The following is a 22,799-nucleotide window of genomic DNA, read 5'->3' on the forward strand; positions in this document are numbered from 1 at the left end:
TATACTCAAAAGGAAATGAGAAAGAAATGTAAACATTTCACTATAAAAAAACAAAATCAGTGAAACACAATATAAGACAGTAATGCAGGAAATGAGAGACAATAAAACTATAGGCCATATAGAAAACAAATAGTACAATGACAGAAGTAAATTGCTATCACTAATTACTTCAAATGTAAATGGATTAAACTCACCAATCACAAGACAGATATTGGCAGGATGGGTAAAAACAAATGATCCAACTATATGCTATCTACAAGAGACTCACTTTAGAACCAAAGACACAAAGAAGTTGAAAGTTAAAGTATGGGAAAAGATATTCCCTGCAAATAGTGAGCAAAAGAGAGCAGGGGTGGCTATACTAATGTCAGAAAAAACAGATGTTAAATCAGAAAGGATCACAAGAGACATTATGCATTAATTAAATGTTCAATAAGGCAAAAATATATAATTATACACTATTATGCTCCTAAGGAAAGACAATATATGAAGCAACAACTGATAGAATTGAAGGGAGAAATAGTTGAAGACTTTAATATCCCACTCACAGTTACAGGTAGAACAACCAGACTGAAGTAAGGAAATAGAGAACTTAACACAATAAGCCAACTAGATCTAACAGACATATATAGAACACTCCACACAACAACAGCATACACATTGTTCTCAAGTGCATATGGGGCATTTTCTAAGATACACCTTATGTTAGGCCACAAATTAAGTCTCAACAGATTTTTAAAAATAGATATCATACAAAGTATCTATATCTACTCCAACCATGACAAGATGTAGTTAGAAATTAATAACAGAAAATTCACAAAATTGTGGAAATCAAACAACATTCTTTTTAAAAAACAATGAATTAGGGAGGGGGAAGGGTAAGCTGGGACGAAGTGAGAGAGTGGCATAGACTTATATATACTACCAAATGTAAAACAGATAGCTAGTGGGAAACAGCCACATAGCACAGGGAGATCAGCTCGGTGCTTTGTGACCACCTAGAGGGGCGGGATAGGGAGGGTGGGAGGGAGACGCAAGAGGGAGGAGATATGGGGATATATGTATATGTATAGCTGATTCACTTTGTTATACAGCAGAAACTAACACATCATTGTAAAGCAATTATACTCCAATAAAGACGTTAAAAAAAAACAATGAATTAAAATGAAAAGGGAAATTAGAAAATACTTAGAGGCAAATGACAAGGAAAATATAATTTATAAAAACCCATGGGATGCAGCATAAGTGGTGCTAAGGGGGAAATTTATAGCTTATATAGTTATATAATTTATAACAAATTATAATTGTTTAAATTCCAAAACAGGAAAGATCTCAAATCAACAACCTAACTTTAGAACTTAAGGAACTAGAAAAAGAAGAACAAACTAAACCCAAAGTTAGCAGAAGGAAGGTAAAAATAAAGAACAGAGCAGAGATAAACAAAATAAAGAACAGGAAAAATTAATAAATATGAAAGTTACTTCTTCAAAAAGATCAACAAAATTGAAAAACCTTTGGCTAGATGGGCTAAGAAAAAAAGGAAGACTCAAATTACTAAAATCAGAAATGAAAGTAGGGATATTATTATGATTCTAAAAAAACAAAAAGGATTATAAGAGAGTATTATGAACAACCATATGCCAACAAACAGGATAACCTAGGTGACATGGACAAATTCCTAAAAACACAAAATCTACCAAGACTAATCATGGAGAAATAGAAAAACTAAACAGACCTATACCTCGTAGAGATTAAATTAATACTCAAAAACCTCCTGACAAAGAAAAGCCCTAGATCTGATGACTTCACTGGTGAAATCTACCAAAAATTTAAAGAATTAATATTAATCTTTCTCAAACTATTCCAAAAAATTGAAGAGGAAGGACACTTCCTAACTCACTCTGTGAGGCCAGCACAACCCTCATATCAAAGCCAGACTAAGAGACTACTAGAAAAGTAAACTACAGAACAATATCTTCTATGAACAATGATGCAAAAATCCTGTACAAAATACCAAAGAAACAAATTCAGCAGCATATTACAAGGATTAAACTCAGTGACCAAGTGAGATTTATTCCTGAAATGCAATGATGGTTCAACATATATCTCAATCAACAAAATACATCACATTAACAGAATGAAGAAAAAAACCCCACACAATCATCTCAATTGATGCAGAAAACGCATTTGTCAAAATTCAACACCCTTTTATAATAAAAAACATTCAACACACTAGGAATAGAAGGGAACTACCTCCATATAATAAAAGCCATATATGAAAAACCCACTGTGTACATGATACCAAATCGTGAAATACTAAAACCTTTTCTTCTAAGATCAGAATATCTGCTTTCACCACAACTATTCAACATACTATGTAATACTGGAAGTTCTAGCCAGAGCAGTTGTACAGGAAAGAGAAATAAGAGGCACAATTTGGAAAGGAAGATGTAAAATTATCTCTGTTTGCAGATGTTATGATTGTATATAGTAGAAAATCCTAAAGAGTTCACAAAAAAATGGTTGGATCTAATAAATGAATTCAGCAAAGTAGCAGAAATACAAACTCATCATGCAAAAATCAGTTGTGTTTCTATATATGAGCAATGAACGATCTGAAAAAGAAATTACAAAAACAATTCCACTTATAATAGCACCAAAAACAATAAAATATTTAGGAATTAATTTAACCAAGGAAGTGAAAGATTTGTACAATGAAAACTACAAAATATTTCCAAAAGAAAGTAGAAAAGACATAAATAAATGGAAACGCATCCCATGTTCATGGATTGGAAGACTGAATATTGTTAATATGTCAGTATTACCCAAAGTGACTTACTGATTAAACGCAATCCCTTATCAAAATCCCAATGACATTTTTTTCAGGAATAGAAAAATCCATCCTAAGATTCATATGGAATATCAAGGGACCTGAAATATTCAAAACAATCTCGAAAAAGAAAAACTAAACTGGAGGGCTCATACTTCCTGATTTGAAAATGTAATACAAAGTTACAGTAATCAAAACAGTATAGTGCTGCCTAAAGACAGACATATAGACCAATGGAATAAAGTGGAGAGCCCAGGAAAAAACCCTTGCATGTAAGGTTAAATGTTTTGACAAGGGTGCCAAGACCACCCAATGGGGAAAGGACAATCTTATCAACAAATGATGCTGACAGAACTGGATATCCATATGCAAAGGATGACAGTACCCTTCCCTAACAATATATACAAAAATAACTCAAAAGGGATCAAAGATCTAAATGCAAGACTTACAATAATAAAACACTTAGAAGAAAACATAGGACAAAAGCTTCATGATATTAGGTTTTGCAATGATTTTTTGGATATGACAGCAAAGTCACACGTTACAAAGGAAAAAATAAACAAACTGGACTTCATGAAGATCAACAAATTTTGTGCTTCAAAGGCACTATCAACAGAGTAAAAGGCAACTCACAGCATGGAAGAAAATACGTACAAATCAAGTCCCCGAGAAGGAATTAATATCCAGGATATATAAAGAACTCCTAAAACTCAACAAAAAACCCAAACAACCCAATTTGAAAATGGGCAAAGGACTTGAATAGACATTTCTCCAAAGAAGGTATACAAATGGCCAAAAAGAACATGAAAAGATGCTCCACATTGCTAATCACTAGTAAAGTGCAAATCAAAACCAAAATGAGGTAACTTCTCAAACCCAGTAACATGGCTACTATCAGAAAATCAGAAAACGACAAGTTCTGGTGAGGATGTGGAGAAACTGGACCCTCTGTTCACTGCTGGTGAGAATGTAAAATAGTATAACTGCTATGGAACTGCTTTTGGCAGTTCCGCAAAAATTGAAAATAGAATTATCATATGATCCAGAAATTCCACTTCTGCGTATATACTTGAAAGAACTAAAAGGAGGGTCTCAAAGATATATCTGTATTCCCATATTCACAGCAGCATTATTCACAATAGCTAAAACATAGCTAAGCAACCCTACTTGTCCACACAGGTGGGGTGCTATTCCTCAAGAAACAATTCACTTTAGGATTATAAACTGGTGTTTCTTTTAACTGTGCCTTAGTTGTATCATCTGCAAATAGGAGAGTTCTTCAATTCATTCAGATGTGTATTTGGTATCTGAGTATACACCAAGCCCTGTATTAGAAACTGGAGCCATGAGAAGAAGTAAGACAGCCATTCACCTAAGTAGTTTCTGGTTTCGTGTGAGAGCTAAACGAGCACACAACGATGACAAAATAGAGACCCGCGGGCAAATATGAAGGCAGGCAGAAGTGCAATGATATCAAAGAAAAGGGAATCCAAGGAAGCCTTCCAAATGATGGTACTTAAACTGGGTCTTGAAATGCAGGAGCTCCCTTGATTAAAGGGGTTTGTCTACTCCATGCTCTGAAGCCAGCACACGGCCATTCTCTGTTTCTGCAGACACACACACACTTTTGCCTTCATTTCAAAGTCCCTTAAGAGTTACAATTTGCCAAGTAAAATATGTTACACTTGCTGCATTTAGTAGTTTTAGCTTAAAAATATCTATTGATAATTATATGGCTGCATCAATATACAAAATACTAAGGAAATATATATCTTAAGCGGGGGAAAAAAATGAGGCTTATATTATTCCAATATGTACATACATGGGAAACAATTTGAAGAGGAAGAGTCAAAAGGATAATATGACTATTTATATTAGGATGGTAAGGTTATAAAATTTTTAAATACCTTTAACCATTTTATTTTTATATAGTTTTATACTAATGGTGATAATATATTTACAAATCTCCAAATATATCAGGAATCAAATCAAGCTCTCGCCCAGTGGCTCACACCCATCATTACAGCCTTCACAGCACATGAGCTTGTCCAAGTCCTTGGCCGCGTGCGCTCCAGCACCCTCCCTGTTTCTTCCACAGAAACCTGTCCGGCAGGGAACCACGCTGTGCTTACAACCAGGGCAGCCGTTCAAGGTAAAGAGATAAAAGCTGCCTAACACAGAAATACATAATCCAGGAATACTGAGTTTTCCCTTTGACTTTAATGGTTTTATAGAACAAAGTATCAACTCTTAAAAGAGAGAAGTAGGTGGCCTCTACGTATTAGCTATTTTGTACTTCAATTTATGACTGAACTGAAATGATCAATTTCTGATTCATTCACAGAGATGGCCTTAGAACCTAACACTGATAAACACTGTTGGAGAGACAAGAATTGAAATATCCTCAGGCCTGTCTCCTAAACGCGGTCCACATGGCATATCCTGTAATTCTGTGCTAATGTAGGCGTTTCAGCCGTGGCCTAGCAAACTAAGTACATAACTGGGATATACCCTGTCGACTGCTGATTCACACATTTATCATTTAAGGTAGAAAACAGATAAAACTATTCTCTAATGTGAATTCTGAATTATTTTCACTGCCTCATAGCCATTTCCACGCTTAGCTTCCCTCCAGACTGCGAGCTATCTGCCTGTGGCATTGACCTTGCCCTTCGGAGCACCTAGCACAGAACAGGCACTCATATGGGTCCAGCAAGAGAATAAATCTGGGGCCCGACAGACACGACACTCTCTCTCTGTCGAGTCCCTAACACCCTCACGTGGGGCTACGCGTGCAGGCGGCAGTCTGCTGTCACTCCAGCCGCCCTGTCTCTCTGAAGAACTCCTTAGGCCACCTGCCCGCAGCTGCCCATCACCAGTTGACCATAAAAGCACAATGACTACAATTTTATTAGTTTAAAACTCTTCCTACGGCTCCCTTGATATGGAAATTTATAAATTATTATTGCATGCATATCTTTTAGTATAGTATTTTCCCACTGGGTCAAACTCCAAGAGAAATAAGGACATTAAAAAATACAAAATTTTTATAAGGCTTTCTGAACTGCAAATAAAAGGTGCTATACAATTTAGTTTCAGAAATTTAAGTTGGTTCTCCCATTACTTTTCTAGCACTATTTAATCATGTGAATGCTTTTGTCAATTTCTAACACAATTAGGTGTTGAAGAATACACAGTATCTATGTAGTTTCCTTTCAATTCTTTAACAACAATGATGGACTTTAAACATAAAACATTTTTCTAATATTGAGAAAATTACTGTAAAAGATAGTTCTTTACCAATCTCACATAGTACAGAGGAAAGATTGGGAAGATGGGAAAGAAATTATCTCTAAATAACTTTCTCTATGGGTTTCCTTCTCCTTAATGTTATATCGTTTGAAAAGATAAAATCTGCCTTGAGAGGGGCAGAATGCAAAATGTTACAATTTCAAGCTGTTTTCTCAATAGTTCACCCTATTTAACAAACAATAGAGATACACTTTTTAAAAGCAGAGTATTTTGATTGGAAAAGACATGAACAATGATAAGTGTGCTATGGTTTACAAAGGAAATTACAGTAGAAAATGCATCATAAAAAAGATTAAACGGGAATGTGATGTTAAAGGACCACGAATGCTGTTAATATTTCAAAACTGGCTACAGTTTTAAACTCCAAACTTCAGAGAGAATAGCTACATCTTGAACAATAAGCAAAATTAATGATATCAATAATAATAACATGAATAATTTATACAACACAAAATGTCATGTAGTACGTAATTTAGGTAACCCTGACATTGTTTTAAGGGAAGTAGAAACAGATATTAATCACAATATGCATATCTGTATTAAAACTCTGCACCGGCAATAAAATACACAATACGTCAATTGCCACAGGACACCTGAATTAATTTGCTCTGATTCTTATTTAATCATACAGGCTGAATCAGAAGAAACATATTTTCTCCTTTGTACATTATACTATAAAAAAGGAATATAAGCAGATAACACTTTTTAAAATGTCCAATTGTTATTTCGGTAATTAAAAATTCCAGTTACAAAACTAATTACTTAGCATGGTTTTTTCTTTTCCTCCTTTTTGAAAAATGCACACAGAAAGATTTTTCTATCTGAAAAAATCTAAAACTAAAGTTTGATATATTTAAAACGAGTGAAACAAAACCTTGTTAGGAACATCAAATGAAGGCAACGAATTATACACTTGGTAAGAACTTGCAATAATTCATACAAAGTGGATGTATCTTAGATTAACTAAAAAGCCTTGACAAAGTCAGGATCCTGGCACAAAGCCCTTTCTTCTGTACCATTCTGGCTCTGATGCTGCCTGTGCCATTTTGGGTATCTCCCCCACTCACAGTAAACTGAAGTTTGCAGCATGTTCTCTCACATTTCCGCTGCATGTATTAGCGACAGGTGATCCTATCTGCTCTCACAGTTGGCCTGTACACCCTGGGGAGGCTGTGAGGACAGGAACAAATCCAGGTGACTGCCAGTATCCTATGGGAACCAAGTATCTAGGGGAATCCTTTCCAAACACCAATATCATACTTTCTCATCTAAGCTGAAAATCCTTATATGGCTTCTTCCTTCTTTAGACAAGACCTTCGGGACTGAGCCTGGCTCTCCTTGCCAGTCCTCCCTCCCCCTGCACCAGCGTGCTAGTCACACACACTCAGTCACACAGTCACACACACACAATCACACTCAGTCACACACACTCAGTCCCTATGCGAACTGCACTTTGTGGTCTTGGTGTTTTCATCCATGCCTCCTGCCTGCTCTCACTTCTCTGACACTCTGTCGAGCAAACGTTTCCAACTTTTAGCAAATGATAAGCAATATAAATCTGCGAAACAGAAAGGAAGAAAGCAAATAATATCCCAAAGTATTAATAGCGGTTAATAACTCAATTTATTGAACTAAGGGTGCCCTTTTTGTAAGACTTTTTCTCTCATATGCATGCTTTTATCATAAGTATTTTTGCAAAAACAGAAAAAGATCTTAGTTTTTCAGCACTCATTACAAGGTACTTATCACCAGGACATCTTCCTTCTTTCTGTTGCCATGAACATCTTGTGCACGTACTTTTACTGCAGCGCTTGTGGAAATAAAGTTACAGAGTAATGTCCATCTCCTCATTTTTGCATTCCCATAGTTTGCACATTATCTGGCACACAATATGTCCTTAGTAAATGCTTTCTCAAATGGTGACAATTGCTCACCAATCCTTGGATGTGACCAAGAGTAAAACAAAGCTGACTGTACTACCAGAGATCCTTTAAAAATAACTGCAGCAATTAAAAATAAGCTACAATTATATATTAAAATCCCTTAAGTATTATAAATCATTTATAATACCAGTAGAAACTGTTAAAATCAAAAGTTACCAAATCCTCCAAATCCTATTAAATAATCAATATTGAGGGGACTTCAAGCTATACCAAAACGCCATAATAATGAAGAGAATGTAGCACGAAACACACATATGTACGTAAGGAAATGGACGTGCACATACAGATATCCATCCAACCAGTTAATAAAAATCAAGAAATGATGTGGATATCATAATGTATTAACTATTATCCAAAATCAAAACTGAAATAGCTGAATTACTTCATTTTACTGACTCATAATATTTTAAGGGAGAAGGATCTTATCAAGAGTAAATACGCTGGGACTTCCCTGGTGGCGCAGTGGTTAAGAATCCACCTGCCAGTGCAGGGGACACGGGTTAGGTCCCTTGTCCCTTGTGCAGGTCCCTTGTCCGGGAAGATCCCACATGCCACAGAGCAACTAAGCCCGTGCACCACAGCTACTGAGCCTGTGCTCTAGAGCCCATGAGCCACAACTACTGAGCCCGCGTGACACAACTACTGAAGCCCACGCACCTAGAGCTCACGCTCTGAAACAAGAGAAGCCACCGCACGGCAACAAAGAGGAGTCCCCACTCACTGCAACTAGAGAAAGCCTGCGCGCAGCAAGGAAGACCCAACTCAGCCAAAAATAAATAAATAAATAAATTAATTAATTATTTTTTAAAAAGAGTAAATATGCTAAACATAGAAAAACTGTACTGAATGTATCCCAAAGAAATATTTGCTATAGGAAAATTTAAGAACTTGAAACATTCTCTGGGTCTTCACTTTTTAGTTCAGAACTTGTTTGAATTGATTCTTCATTTAATTACTCTTTCAAAATAACGGTTTGCTACTTTCAACTTACACAATGAATATATTTGTGTTTAACAAAAGACTTAACTTACCCTGGTAAATGTGCCTTCAAAACTATGAATATCCAGTTGTGGCTTCTGAGCATAAACATAAGCATTGATAGAAAAAAGGTCCTGGAAAAGAGAATATAATATCTGAATTAATTACATAATAATGAAACAAAATGACTTGGAAATTTTCCACTTACCAATTAATACTTCTCCTATCTTATTTACCAAAAGTGATGGTTTTCTTATGTTTTGTTGCCAACGCTACGGATGAGGATGGAAGAGAACTCAAAGGAACAGTTTTTAAGGCCAACAGAGGTGTGTGGACTCTCCCGCCTCCAATGGACAACCGCTGCCCCCTGGCAGGTTGTGTCAGAAGCAGCCGGCGACGCTTATAAGACACACGGCACCGGGGCTGCCCCGCGGGCCGTGCGCTGCCCGCGAGCCTGCCCCACCTCCCGAGACTCATGCCTAACGCTGCGGTCTGATTACTAAGAGCGCTGTCCCAGCGAGGGGGTGACCTGTCCTGGGCCACGCCCAAGATTAATGCTCCGGATGGAAGGGGTGGGAGCTGTGGAGAGCCATCTGAAAAAGTCTGAGGATTCAGCGTTCCTCTTGACCAAATCCTGAACATGGTGTGTCTTCCCGGTTAAGTTATAGGAAAATATTTTCCTGCAAAAAATACTCTGTGTTTCTTACCTAAAACCCTTGCAGCTGAAAGGCCTGGGGAGGAGGGGATGCCTGAAGAGACAGAGTTAGGACTGCCGCCTGGTGCGCGAGGATCCTGTGGTGACAGAAGGAGCAAAGCCCTGACCCTGGGGAGCAGCAGAGAGGAGGACAAGGTCACCCGAGCCTCCCACAAGCGCCCGCAGGCTCCCCTCCTGCTGAGGAAACCCGCACTGCCCTGCGAGCTTCCGCCAGCGGCTGGCGCCTGAAATCCGAAGGGGCCGCTGGGCACACCTGACAGCTCGGGCTCCTCGCTGACGGTGCGCGGGCACTGCTTCAACCCTCCCAGAGGGCTCACCAACACCAAGAGTGCGGGCTGGTCTCACCCCCCTGGGCCGGGTCTAAGGATAACAGTGCTGCGTATACTTTTGCTGCAAATACGCCCCGGCCAAGCGAGCGGGCTGTGCAGAAAGTTTAACACAGCAGGCCCGAGAAAGCCCCGCTTGCAAGGCTGGCCCTTGGCTGGGGTCTGGGAATATGGATCCCAGGAGAGCTGCCACCCTTCCCAGATAAGAGAGTGTGCCTAAACCACTTATTCAAGCAACGTGGCTCATGCCGAACACCCGCTTTCCTTCTTGCGGGGGGCGGGGGATATGGGGGGTGCGTCTGGCATGCGGTACGTGCCAGGCAGAGGGTACCTCCAGGCCCAGCCCCCAGTAAAGGCCCTGTGAGTCTCTAATGAGCTTCCCTGGTAGCAACTACTTCCCACGTGTTCCCACATTATGTTGGGGACTTCAGCGTGTCCTGTGTGAGTCCCCTGGGAGGGGAGTCTGGAAGCTCCTGCCCGCTTTCCTGCGATGTCGCCCTGTGCCTGTTCTCTGCGCTGACTGCACTGAGTCCTCCACTGTAACCACCCATGGCCACGAGGAGGACAACACGCTGAGCCCTGGGCGTCCTCCGAGAGAATCATCAAAACTGGGGGGGTCTGGAGGATCCCGCACCACAGACAGTTTGCCAGTTTTATAGGTTTCGTTTCTGTTTCCTGTTTTGTTTTGGTTTTGCCTCATGGCTGCTAACACTTAGAAAACACAGACTTCCAGACATGAAGATTCAACAAAGGTCAGACCACAGACGCTGAAGCGCGAGAGGAACGGGAGGCCTCCGGGGGCTGCAGTGCTGTGTGCGCTCTGGCGCTGAGCCCTAGCCGCTCGTGCAGGCGGGTTTCAGGCAGTCCGGCTCGGCCAGAAGAAAGGAAGAAAGACCTCCGCGGCTCTCCACAGAAGGGAAGATGGAGCTGGGAGTCTGACTTCAGTCAGTCAACCACCAGTCAAAACAAAACCAAACAAAAACCCCTGTGCTCTGCAGAAGAACATCACAGAATCCAGAGTCTCTACAATGCATCAATAATGTTGAAGATACAACCAAAATGTCCAGACACAGGAGGAAATGAGAACACAGGGTCCACATTCAAGTAGAATCCAATCAAAGAAGACATTCTGAGATGACTAGACATCAGAATTAAGAAATGAGAATTTCAGGGACTTCACTGGTGGCGCAGTGGTTAAGAATCTGCCTGCCAATGCGGGGAACACGGGTTCAAGCCCTGGTCCATGAAGATCCCACATGCCACGGAGCAACTAAGCCCGTGTGCCACAGCTGCTGAGCCTGCGCTCTAGAGCCCGTGAGCCACAACTACTGAGCCCGCGCGCCGCAACTGCTGAAGCCCGCGCGCCTACAGCCCGTGCTCCGCAACGGGAGAGGCCACCGCAATGAGAAGCCCACGCACCACAATGGGGAGTAGCCCCCGCTCACCACAGCTAGAGAAAGCCTGCGTATAGCAACGAAGACCCAATGCAGCCAAAAATAATAAACAAATAAAATAAAATTAAATTAAAAAAAAAAAAAAAAAGAAATGAGAATTTCAAAGCAGTTACTAGAACATCTCAAATTTTTAAAGGAAAGCATTCTCCTAAACAATAAACAAATAGGAAACCACAGCAGAGAAAAAGAAAACACGTATACAAAAAAAGAACCAACTGGAAATTCTAGAATTGAAAAAAATACATCTGAAATAAGTTCACTAGATGGCTTAACAGCAGACTGGAGAACAGAGTCTGTGAACTTGAAGACAGGTCAAGAGATGATGAATCTGAAGAACACAGAGGAGAGAGATCTTGAAAATGAGTATGGCCGCAGTGTCCCTGAGAGAACAGCAGGAGTTTGTTTGCAGTTGGGTTCCTGGAAGCAGCACATAGAGAGAATGAGGAAGAAAAGGTATTTGAAGAAACAATGACTGAAAATATGCCAAACTGGCTGACAGCCATAAATGTGCAGATTCAGGAAGCCCAGCAAACCCCTAGACAGATGAGTAAAATTTAAAACAATCAAAGTCACAGCTAAATAAGAGACCAAAGATAGAGAAAAATCTCAAAAATACCTAGAGAAAAATGACACATTACATGCAGGCAAAAACTAGCAAAATAACACTGATTTCTCATCACAAATAATGAAAGCAGAACACAATGGAACAAAATATTTAAAGTGCTGTGGGGAGAAAAAACTGGTCGACTCTGAATTCAATATTCAGCAAAAATATCCTTCACAAAAACAGGTGAAACTAAGATACTTTTGGATAAATGAAAATGAGAATTCACTGCTAGCAGACATACACTACAAGAAATGCTAACAGAAGTTCTTTAGGTTGAAGGGAAATGATATCCAGTAGAAACTCAGATCTTTAGGAAGGAATGGTAAGGAACAAACATGGTTAATATCAAAAGAAAAACAAAAATCCTGTCTTTTCACTTTATTTCTTTAAGATACAGATAAAACAGAACAGTTTAAGATATATGTAGATACACTGCATATTAAAAAAGTATATAAATGCATACAAACATACATGCACACAAAAAATGTGCAATGTGCTTTAGCATCAAAAATGAGTGGGGTAAATGGATCTATTCAATTACAAGGTTCTTAATTAAATGTGAAGTGATACAACGTTAAGTTTTCACGATACACTTTTAGTTAAATGCATATTGCCATCTCTAGCAACTAGTAAAAATATGCAAAGAGGTAGAATAGCTGAAAAGCCAATGAACAAAGCAAGACAGATTTCTAAATATATTCAAGTAACCTAAAACTGAGGAAGGGACACCTGAGACACTAGAGTTGGCTGAAGGCCTGAGGGCTAAGAGAAAGGGGCTGGCAGAGGGGGAGGCTAGGAGAAGGCAAGGCAGGGAGTAACCGGCAGATGGAGGTCTCGAGAAAGCAGGGTGAGGCGAAGGCGGCGGAAGACTTCCCTTCAGACAGGAGAGGGGACAGCGCTTCGCTGTACCAGCAGGTAGCGGGGTGAGGTGCCGGGAGGGTGGGAAATGGAGGGGATTTCCATTTGATATAATGCTTTTTCTCCGCAAGGTAAGATCATCTGATGAGAGAAAGGCGGGCGGATCAGAAATTACAGGAGAGTGGAAAAGTCGGAAAGCACTGCTATCGAAAAGAGGAACCCCAGCTGACCACACGCACACAAAGGATGACAGGCTGGCAGTGACAGGGGTTCCCCTGTCTTGCCCGTGGTGACGGTTTCACTGGTGTAGCGAAGCGCACAGTGTAATTCTGGGCAGTTTCTTGTCTGCCAGTTTTACCTCGGGGCAGTTAACAACACGCAGAGAGGAGGACGACAAAGCCAGGCGCGGAACCGCCACTCTGCTTCCCCTGTTGAGCCACGCTCCTGCCCTCAGGCTCGACGGACCTCCGCCACCACGTGCCCAGCCGACGAGAGGTCTTACTCTCCTCTTGATCTTTTCTCACAGCCTCTGTCTGCACTGTAACGTCCTCTCAGGTTCCGCACAGCGACCTCGAGATCTGTGCTTGTGCCCTCTGCCCCTGCCGCTCCGCGTTCACAGAGGCTCGGGGTTCGGCTGACACGGGTCCTGCCTTCCCGGCCGCCCACTGACTCTCGGGAGGGGGCAGCTGGCTGTGGGCCCCTCCCCGTGAGAGCTCCTCTGCCAGGGGAGCCCTGCCTGATGGGCTGTCTGGAAAGCTCCATCCCTTCAAGAAAACACCCTTCCACAGAGAACAGGCAACACTCTGCAACTGATACGGCTTCTCTCCTTCCTAGAAGACATACGGATGATTTGGCAGTTTACATTCCATTTATTTCCTACTCTAACGTAGGTGAGGGACATACACATTTTCATGTTGCTTCAAGCTCCTGGAAGAACAAGTGGGAAATAACTGATTCTAATAAAAATGGTAATCGTCGTGACAACAGACCTAAATGCAGCACCCCGCTCAGAGGGCAGTAAAACCCTCCAGGAGAACCAACGGAGAAGCCTCAGCGCGCAGCACCCAGTGAGAAGTGCGGGAAGAAATCGGAGAAACTCGACGGAAAACAAATGAAGAAACGGTGACAGAGACCACTCTCCACCGCTCTTCCCATCGCCTTTCGAAGACGCACTTCCAACCCTGAGCGGGCGCGTGGCTCCCCTCAGCACTGCCACAGGCAGCCCTCCCCCCGCCGCTCCCCTGGAGGGAGGAGGAGGGGACGAGGCCGCTGCCCGTCCCCGGGCCCTCCGCTCCCGCTGGCCAGGCTGCAGGGCAGCAGACACCGGGACGCGGCTGAAGGCCACTGACTGCGGACGCCAGAGCTGCGCTCCCACCTGGGACCACCCACCTCCGGGCTGTTAGGTGAGGGAGAAGAAACGTCTCCCTGGATCTGGGATGTATCACCCTAGATCTCAGAGCAGCAAGGGACTTAACACATGGAAAGCAGTGCTTCCAAAGCCTTAGGAAGGTCTGAGCTCATGACTGAACCTGCAAACACCTCTCTCAGAATGACCCTCCGCAGCACACACCACGGCCACTACTGAGTTCCAGACGCAGCAGGGGAGCCGTGACTCCAGGCCGCAAGGGAGGCCACTGCCTACACAGCAACTGCCACTCAGACCCGAGGCTGAGGACAGCGCCTGCCAGCTGAGAACGCCAGTGGGGCAGAGGGACCGCTCACTCCCATCCGGCCGGGAGAGTTCTCTGAGAGCTCGTTAAACTCGGGGAAGCTCATTCACATGCCTTCAGGTGGGCCTGCAAAATACGTGCCGGTTAGTTTTCCAGGTTCTGAAGAACAGAGACACTGCACTGGATGAAGGGTGAACACGCCAGCTCAGCACAGTGGGTCTGCTACTGCAGCTCAGATTATGTGTTAACTAATAAAAATGTATTTTCAAGTAATTAAGCCAGGCTACTTTACACAAGAAGAAATGCACTGCGTAATAATTTTAGACTTGTGAAAAGACAGCCAACCGACTCCTGGGACGAGGCAAGCTGGAGGGTCACTCATCATTTAAGTCCTACACCGTCACAGTCATTTTCAAAAAATGAAGTTCTCCTATAACAGACTACCTTTTGATACATGGAAATAAAGGACCGCCTAGCAACAACCCCCATATTTCCACGTGCACATGAACATTTAGAGGAATGCATTTCATCTAGTACATTAGACAACAAATGACTGAATAATGGCACAATAACGAGAATGTCATTCGAGGCTTTTCATGATAATTTAAAAATCATTCTGAAGTTTTCAATAATGTAGGAAAGCCTCTGCTATTAGGTCAAGGGCAACATTTGTTCGCATTACTTAAAGGTCATTAAAATACATCCTTAATCATAACATGTGGTTCATTACCAATAAAATTGCCTTTCGTTCAATAAAACTAATTAAATGTAAATGGTATTGTTTACTGCTATATGGATCTTTTGAAATAAATCAGCGAGCCATGATTTATTGAAAATTACTGTGCCCTCATTGTTGTTAATAAATCTGCCTGCACACAAGAGCAGAAACACATTCCCACACGTCTCCATGTCCGCGACAGCAAGAAGCTGGACCTGCAGCACCGCTCCAACTAAATTTCAATTCTCTGATCACATTAGGTGCTCTGGACACAACAGAATTAGAGAGCTTATTCTTGGTGGTGCCCTCAGTTCTTTAAAAAGAGCTCTAAGGACGGCAGGTTTATTCATTCTTGGTGTCACTATGGACACAATGCTCCACTGATGATGCGACAAACAGTGAATGTCACCAAACACTCCCCAGGCCCATCACATTAGAGACAGAAAAGTCAAAATGAGTGACAGTTACGGACAGCGTAAGCTATTTGATGAAAAACCAAATTGTCTTGCCTATGTCCATAATGAAATTAGAGCTTTCTTTCCTATGAAAAAAAGTCTATACCTAATATGTCAAATTATATGAAGCTACAAATTTAAATTGATGGATGGGGCTTCCCTAGTGGCACAGTGGTTAAGAATCCGCCGGCCAATGCAGGGGACACGGGTTTGAGCCCTGGTCCGGGAAGATCCCACATGCCGCGGAGCAACTAAGCCCGTGTGCCACAACTACTGAGCCTGCGCTCTAGCCTGCGCTCTAGAGCCCTCAGCCACAACTACTGAGCCCACGTGCCACAACTACTGAAGGCTGTGCGCCTAGAGCCCGTGCTCCGCAATAAGAGAAGCCACCGCAATGAGCAATGAGAAGACCGCACACCACGACAAAGAGTAGCCCCCGCTCGCTGCAACTAGAGAAAGCCCGCGTGCAGCAACGAAGACCCAAGGCAGCCAAAAATAAATAAATAAATTTTATAAATAAATAAATAAATAGATGGATGAATCACAAATTCAGCTAAATTTCCTTTTTTCTAAAATATATTTCCTTTTGGTTTTATGATGATATCAAAACTTAAAACGTTTTCATTTTCCAGTTACTTCATCCAAATGCTTAACACACTCTCTATCAAAGTGTATCAACCATAAAATTTTAAAAGTAGCACTGTATGAATTGCATACTCTAACTTTCTAAGTATTTTGCAATTTATACATATCTGTTGCTAATAAAAATGAGGAAAACATCCTTATAATATTGAATATAATAAAATGTACCTCCTGTGATCACAGCAAAGGGAATATTCAAAAATATAGATAACATCATAGAGGAATTTTAAATACTTTCTTAAGATATCGTTTACAAGCAATAAATTATGCATGTTTAAAGTGTACAATTTTCTGCATTTGAATACAAGCACACACCGAAGACACCACCACGACCAAGGGGTGGACGTTTCTAGCAGTCCTCTGCACGTCCCTCCCCGACACTTAGCCTCTGTCATAGCTGACCCACTCTCCTGGAATCCAGGTAATGCCACCACATACCACATACTCGTTGTTTGGCTTTTCTTTCAGAAAAATTCTAATATGGTATCTTAACAATGCACTTCTTTTCTAACACTCTCAGCGAATTAAATCTGCTACGAAGGATTATTCTGTGCAACTGCTTCCCAGGGTGCCCTGGAGCACCTGTGACTGCTGGAAGTGAGATGCAGAGGGACAGACTCCGAGGTGTGGCCTCCAAGTCTGATGGCAAACAGAAGCCCTCCGGTCACTTGGGGTCCATGACCTTTCCTCCCCCTTCAGTCCTGGAGAGACGACTTGAGGACGTATGCTAGAAAAACAAGAACGCACACACAGGAGGAAACAGGCGGCTGAGAAAGAGCAGCGGGAGCCCAGCGATGGGCTCAAAGCACATCAGAAAGTCAACAGGCTTCACGAGCGTCTCAGGATAAAAACCAGCCATTTCAGCAAGTAGCATGAGAACTGAAAGCTGGTGTCCTCAGTGACAAGGCGACGGCACAGCTTTACCTCACCCCGCGCAGAAAGGAAGAGCAAACAGAAAACACTGGGAGTCTGAGGGAGGCTGGCAGAGCAGAGAGAGGGGGGCCTGTGCAGAGAAGATGCCGGCCCAGCTGCAGGCTGAAATAAAAGCAACTTACTTGACCTCACTCATGAAACCATCTTTCAGCCGCACAGATTTAGTGACTTGACTGAACTTTCTTCTCTATGGGTCTGTGTGCAGGGAATATTTTAATAATTACAAGACAGTAAGTGCTAATGACCAGCCTCTCACTTTTAGGCTGCCCGCTGACAAACTCTGACAGTGGTTAAGAGGGTAAGTGAACACTGGTGGGAGAGCAGCCTTCTGGCACAACACAAAATCCACAAACAAAAAGGAAAACGTATAAATATTTACCTAAACAAAAGTTAAAACACTTATATGGCAAAAGGTATTTTAAAGCGAAAAGTCAGGAAACAGGCTGGGGGAATAGGTTTGCGACACGTACTTACTTGGCAAAGGTTTGGAGAACCCTGCACACTCATGCACCGAGGGCGAGAGTTTAGAACTGGAACCTCCCAGGGCAATTTTAAAATTGTGCTAAAACAGTGAGCTATGCAGCAAACGGTACTGCTGCGACCAGCCAGCAGGTTGTTTTACGTTTGATTTCCTACGCAGAACTCGACTCCAAACAAATGCTAGCTGGACTGCAGAGTTCACGTGTAAAGCGGGAGTGATTTTAAAGTAACCATTTAAAACATAGTCATGGAGTGGAAATGGTCTAAGCATAAAACCAAAAGCGGTAACTACTTTTTTTTAAGTATTTTTATTGAAATATACTTGACATATAACATTGTGTAAATTTAAGGTGTACAAGTCAGTTTGATGCATTTATGTATTGTAATATGATCTTCACCATAGTAATAATTAGCACTTCTATCACATTACATAAGTAACTATTTTAAAGACTATTTTAAAATTACTGTTAGGTCACCTTATATAAGGATGCTAAACTTTTATATGGACAACAGAAACGATAAATGAAAATATTTAGAAGAGATTAAAACGAATGAAAGATGATTAGCAAACTATATATAAAGACCTCTTTAAAAACATATAACAGGAAAATGGACAGACAACATGAACAGAAACTTATAAAATAAAAATATGAGAAGTACACTTTCTTAGATAAGAAATCTCCAACCTCACAAAAAGATTAAATGCAAATTTAAAGGGGATGCCATTTTCTCAGTCATCAGATTGGAGACGGCTGACAGGTCAACTGACTTTAGTTAACCTACAGGAGATGTACAAGTCACTGTAGTCTTCTAGAGAGCATTCTGGCAAAAGAATCAAAATCCTTAAAATATGCCTATTTGTTGATCTCTATTACTGTTTATAAAACATCAAAAGTATTAACTTTCATAATCACCAATATCAGGCTGGTTACCGAAGTTATAATTTGTCAAATACCACACGGCTAATAGAGTACTTAACAGAGATACACATTTTCTAACATAGAAAGAATAACACCCAAACATACTTTTGAATAAACACCCTCACAGGAAAAGAAGTACATACAGCTTCACCCAAGTGTGCAGGTGTGTGTATGGCGAGGGGAGGGCCAGGGAAAGGCACCGTCAGGAGGACCTGTGCCTGAACGTGAACGGCAGCCACTGCGAAGCAGGAAAATTAGAGCGCTTCTCATCTTCTTTATCATTTATATATTATTTTCAATGCACATATTACTATTATAATCAGGAACTCTCTTTTTTTGAAAGAATGAGTGCTGAGGAGCGGGATGGTTAGCCCGAAATGTGAAAGAAGCTGTGAGGTAAGAGGACAGTGGCGTGAAGTGCCCTCCAGGGCAAAGGTAACATGGCCCAGGGAGCGCCGCGTCCTCCCAGCACGTACGTCCCTAAAATAAGCAAATCCTCCAGTAACAAAGACCCACTGTTTTGGTCTTTTTAAAATTTTATGCTCAATGGACCACCTTTTAATTTTAATTTGAAGTATCATGTAGCTCAGTTAGTGCACAAGACACATATTTCTCACTGAGAATTAATCAAGGGCTTCCACAAGCTGTGCCACTGTAACTGGTATGAGACTTGCCCTCCCACTACAAACACCGTAAAATGAACAAAACACATGAGACAGCCGTTTTCAGACACAGGACACGGTGCTTCTGGCAGAATCGCAAGACCGTGACCCTTGGAAGAAGAGAACACAGATGTGAGCCCCAGGTGAGGCCGGCTTCCTGCATAAGGGGAGGTTCCGTATCGCGGGGCTGGGGGAAGCCGAGCAGAGGAAGGCAGCCTTTCTGCTCAGGGACAGAGCGGAGCCCAGGGAAGCGGGAAGAGAACGAAGAGGAAAGGAGTGGCAGCGCCCTGCAGTGCTCCCTCAGTGTGCCCCACAGCTACGCGGCGCTCCCCGAGTGTGCCCACAGCTACGCGGCGCTGCCCGAGTGTGCCCACAGCTACGCGGCGCTCCCCGAGTGTGCCCACAGCTACGCGGCGCTCCCCGAGTGTGCCCCACAGCTACGCGGCGCTGCCCGAGTGTGCCCACAGCTACGCGGCGCTGCCCGAGTGTGCCCACAGCTACGCGGCGCTCCCCGAGTGTGCCCCACAGCTACGCGGCGCTCCCCGACAGCGCCCACAGCTACGCGGCGCTCCCCGAGTGCGCCCACAGCTACGTAGGCGCTCCCCGACTGCGCCCACAGCTACGCGGCGCTCCCCGAGTGTGCCCCACAGCTACGCGGTGCTCCCCGAGTGCGCCCACAGCTACGCGGCGCTGCCCGAGTGTGCCCACAGCTACGCGGCGCTCCCCGACTGCGCCCACAGCTACGCGGCGCTCCCCGAGTGCGCCCACAGCTACGCGGCGCTCCCCGACTGCGCCCACAGCTACGCGGCGCTCCCCGACAGCGCCCACAGCTACGCGGCGCTGCCCGAGTGTGCCCCACAGCTACGCGGCGCTCCCCGACTGCGCCCACAGCTACGCGGCGCTCCCCGAGTGTGCCCCACAGCTACGCGGCGCTCCCCGAGTGTGCCCACAGCTACGCGGCGCTCCCCGAGTGTGCCCCACAGCTACGCGGCGCTCCCCGACTGCGCCCACAGCTACGCGGCGCTCCCCGAGTGTGCCCCACAGCTACGCGGCGCTCCCCGACTGCGCCCACAGCTACGCGGCGCTCCCCGAGTGTGCCCCACAGCTACGCGGCGCTCCCCGACTGCGCCCACAGCTACGCGGCGCTCCCCGACTGCGCCCACAGCTACGCGGCGCTCCCCGAGTGTGCCCCACAGCTACGCGGCGCTCCCCGACTGCGCCCACAGCTACGCGGCGCTCCCCGACTGCGCCCACAGCTACGCGGCGCTCCCCGAGTGTGCCCACAGCTACGCGGCGCTCCCCGAGTGTGCCCACAGCTACGCGGCGCTCCCCGACTGCGCTCACAGCTACGCGGCGCTCCCCGAGTGTGCCCACAGCTACGCGGCGCTCCCCGAGTGTGCCCACAGCTACGCGGCGCTCCCCGACTGCGCCCACAGCTACGCGGCGCTCCCCGACTGCGCCCACAGCTACGCGGCGCTCCCCGACTGCGCCCACAGCTACGCGGCGCTCCCCGAGTGTGCCCCACAGCTACGCGGCGCTCCCCGACTGCGCCCACAGCTACGCGGCGCTCCCCGAGTGTGCCCCACAGCTACGCGGCGCTCCCCGACTGCGCCCACAGCTACGCGGCGCTCCCCGACTGCGCCCACAGCTACGCGGCGCTCCCCGAGTGTGCCCCACAGCTACGCGGCGCTCCCCGACTGCGCCCACAGCTACGCGGCGCTCCCCGAGTGTGCCCCACAGCTACGCGGCGCTCCCCGACTGCGCCCACAGCTACGCGGCGCTCCCCGACTGCGCCCACAGCTACGCGGCGCTCCCCGAGTGTGCCCCACAGCTACGCGGCGCTCCCCGACTGCGCCCACAGCTACGCGGCGCTCCCCGACTGCGCCCACAGCTACGCGGCGCTCCCCGACTGCGCCCACAGCTACGCGGCGCTCCCCGAGTGCGCCCACAGCTACGCGGCGCTCCCCGAATGTGCCCACAGCTACGCGGCGCTCCCCGAATGCGCCCACAGCTACGCGGCGCTCCCCGACTGCGCCCACAGCTACGCGGCGCTCCCCGACTGCGCCCACAGCTACGCGGCGCTCCCCGACTGCGCCCACAGCTACGCGGCGCTCCCCGAGTGTGCCCCACAGCTACGCGGCGCTCCCCGAGTGTGCCCACAGCTACGCGGCGCTCCCCGACTGCGCCCACAGCTACGCGGCGCTCCCCGACTGCGCCCACAGCTACGCGGCGCTCCCCGACTGCGCCCACAGCTACGCGGCGCTCCCCGACTGCGCCCACAGCTACGCGGCGCTCCCCGACTGCGCCCACAGCTACGCGGCGCTCCCCGACTGCGCCCACAGCTACGCGGCGCTCCCCGACTGCGCCCACAGCTACGCGGCGCTCCCCGAGTGCGCCCACAGCTACGCGGCGCTCCCCGACTGCGCCCACAGCTACGCGGCGCTCCCCGACTGCGCCCACAGCTACGCGGCGCTCCCCGACTGCGCCCACAGCTACGCGGCGCTCCCCGAGTGTGCCCACAGCTACGCGGCGCTCCCCGAGTGTGCCCACAGCTACGCGGCGCTCCCCGAGTGTGCCCACAGCTACGCGGCGCTCCCCGACTGCGCCCACAGCTACGCGGCGCTCCCCGAGTGTGCCCACAGCTACGCGGCGCTCCCCGAGTGTGCCCACAGCTACGTAGGCGCTCCCCGACTGCGCCCACAGCTACGCGGCGCTCCCCGACTGCGCCCACAGCTACGCGGCGCTGCCCGAGTGTGCCCCACAGCTACGCGGCGCTCCCTGAGTGTGCCCACAGCTACGCGGCGCTCCCTGAGTGTGCCCACAGCTACCGCACGCCTGGTCGGGGTGAAGTGATGCCTGGTAGAGTGTGAGCAGAGAGCTCTCTCCGGACCAGCCTCAGGGATGACACAGAGCTGGGGAGACATGGAGTCTGACCAGCCAGAGTTAGAGGCACCTCGAAACAACCGAGGCTGTCCATGGTTATCCCACAAAGAGCAGGCACTTGTGGTAGGATTAAATTAGCACCGTGATAAGGGGACTCTAGGCCCACCCCAACAAAGTTTAAGAACAAGTCTTGGAAAGATCGAGTTTATCCACAAGTTACTGAACTAAGAAAATCAAGATCAACAGGTTTCGAAGGAAGACAAAAATATAGTATTTACAATATCCAGCATCCAATTAAAAATTACCAGCTGTGCAAGGAAGCAGGAAAGTGTGACCTGTAACAAGGAGAACATTGTTTTAAGAAGAAACATACCCCAAAATAACAGAGACAATGGCATTAACAGACGAAGAAT

General features: G+C 45.5%; 1 protein-coding gene across 10 annotated transcripts in view; it reads right to left on the reverse strand.

The window, feature by feature from the left end:
- The window catches only part of ATP9B (ATPase phospholipid transporting 9B (putative)), a 231,072-nt gene that overhangs the window by 135,078 nt on the left and 73,195 nt on the right, over positions 1-22,799 (reverse strand). For 9 of the 10 annotated variants that reach the window (XM_057526452.1, XM_057526448.1, XM_057526449.1 and 6 more), the window contains one exon: positions 9,117-9,197. In XM_057526452.1, coding sequence (XP_057382435.1) covers positions 9,117-9,197 — 81 coding nt within the window. Of the gene's footprint in view, positions 1-9,116; positions 9,198-22,799 lie in introns of those variants that run through there. The other variant, XM_057526457.1, reaches the window with a different exon arrangement.

Source organism: Balaenoptera acutorostrata, chromosome 13 (assembly GCF_949987535.1).
Source record: "Balaenoptera acutorostrata chromosome 13, mBalAcu1.1, whole genome shotgun sequence".
NCBI lineage: Eukaryota > Metazoa > Chordata > Mammalia > Artiodactyla > Balaenopteridae > Balaenoptera > Balaenoptera acutorostrata.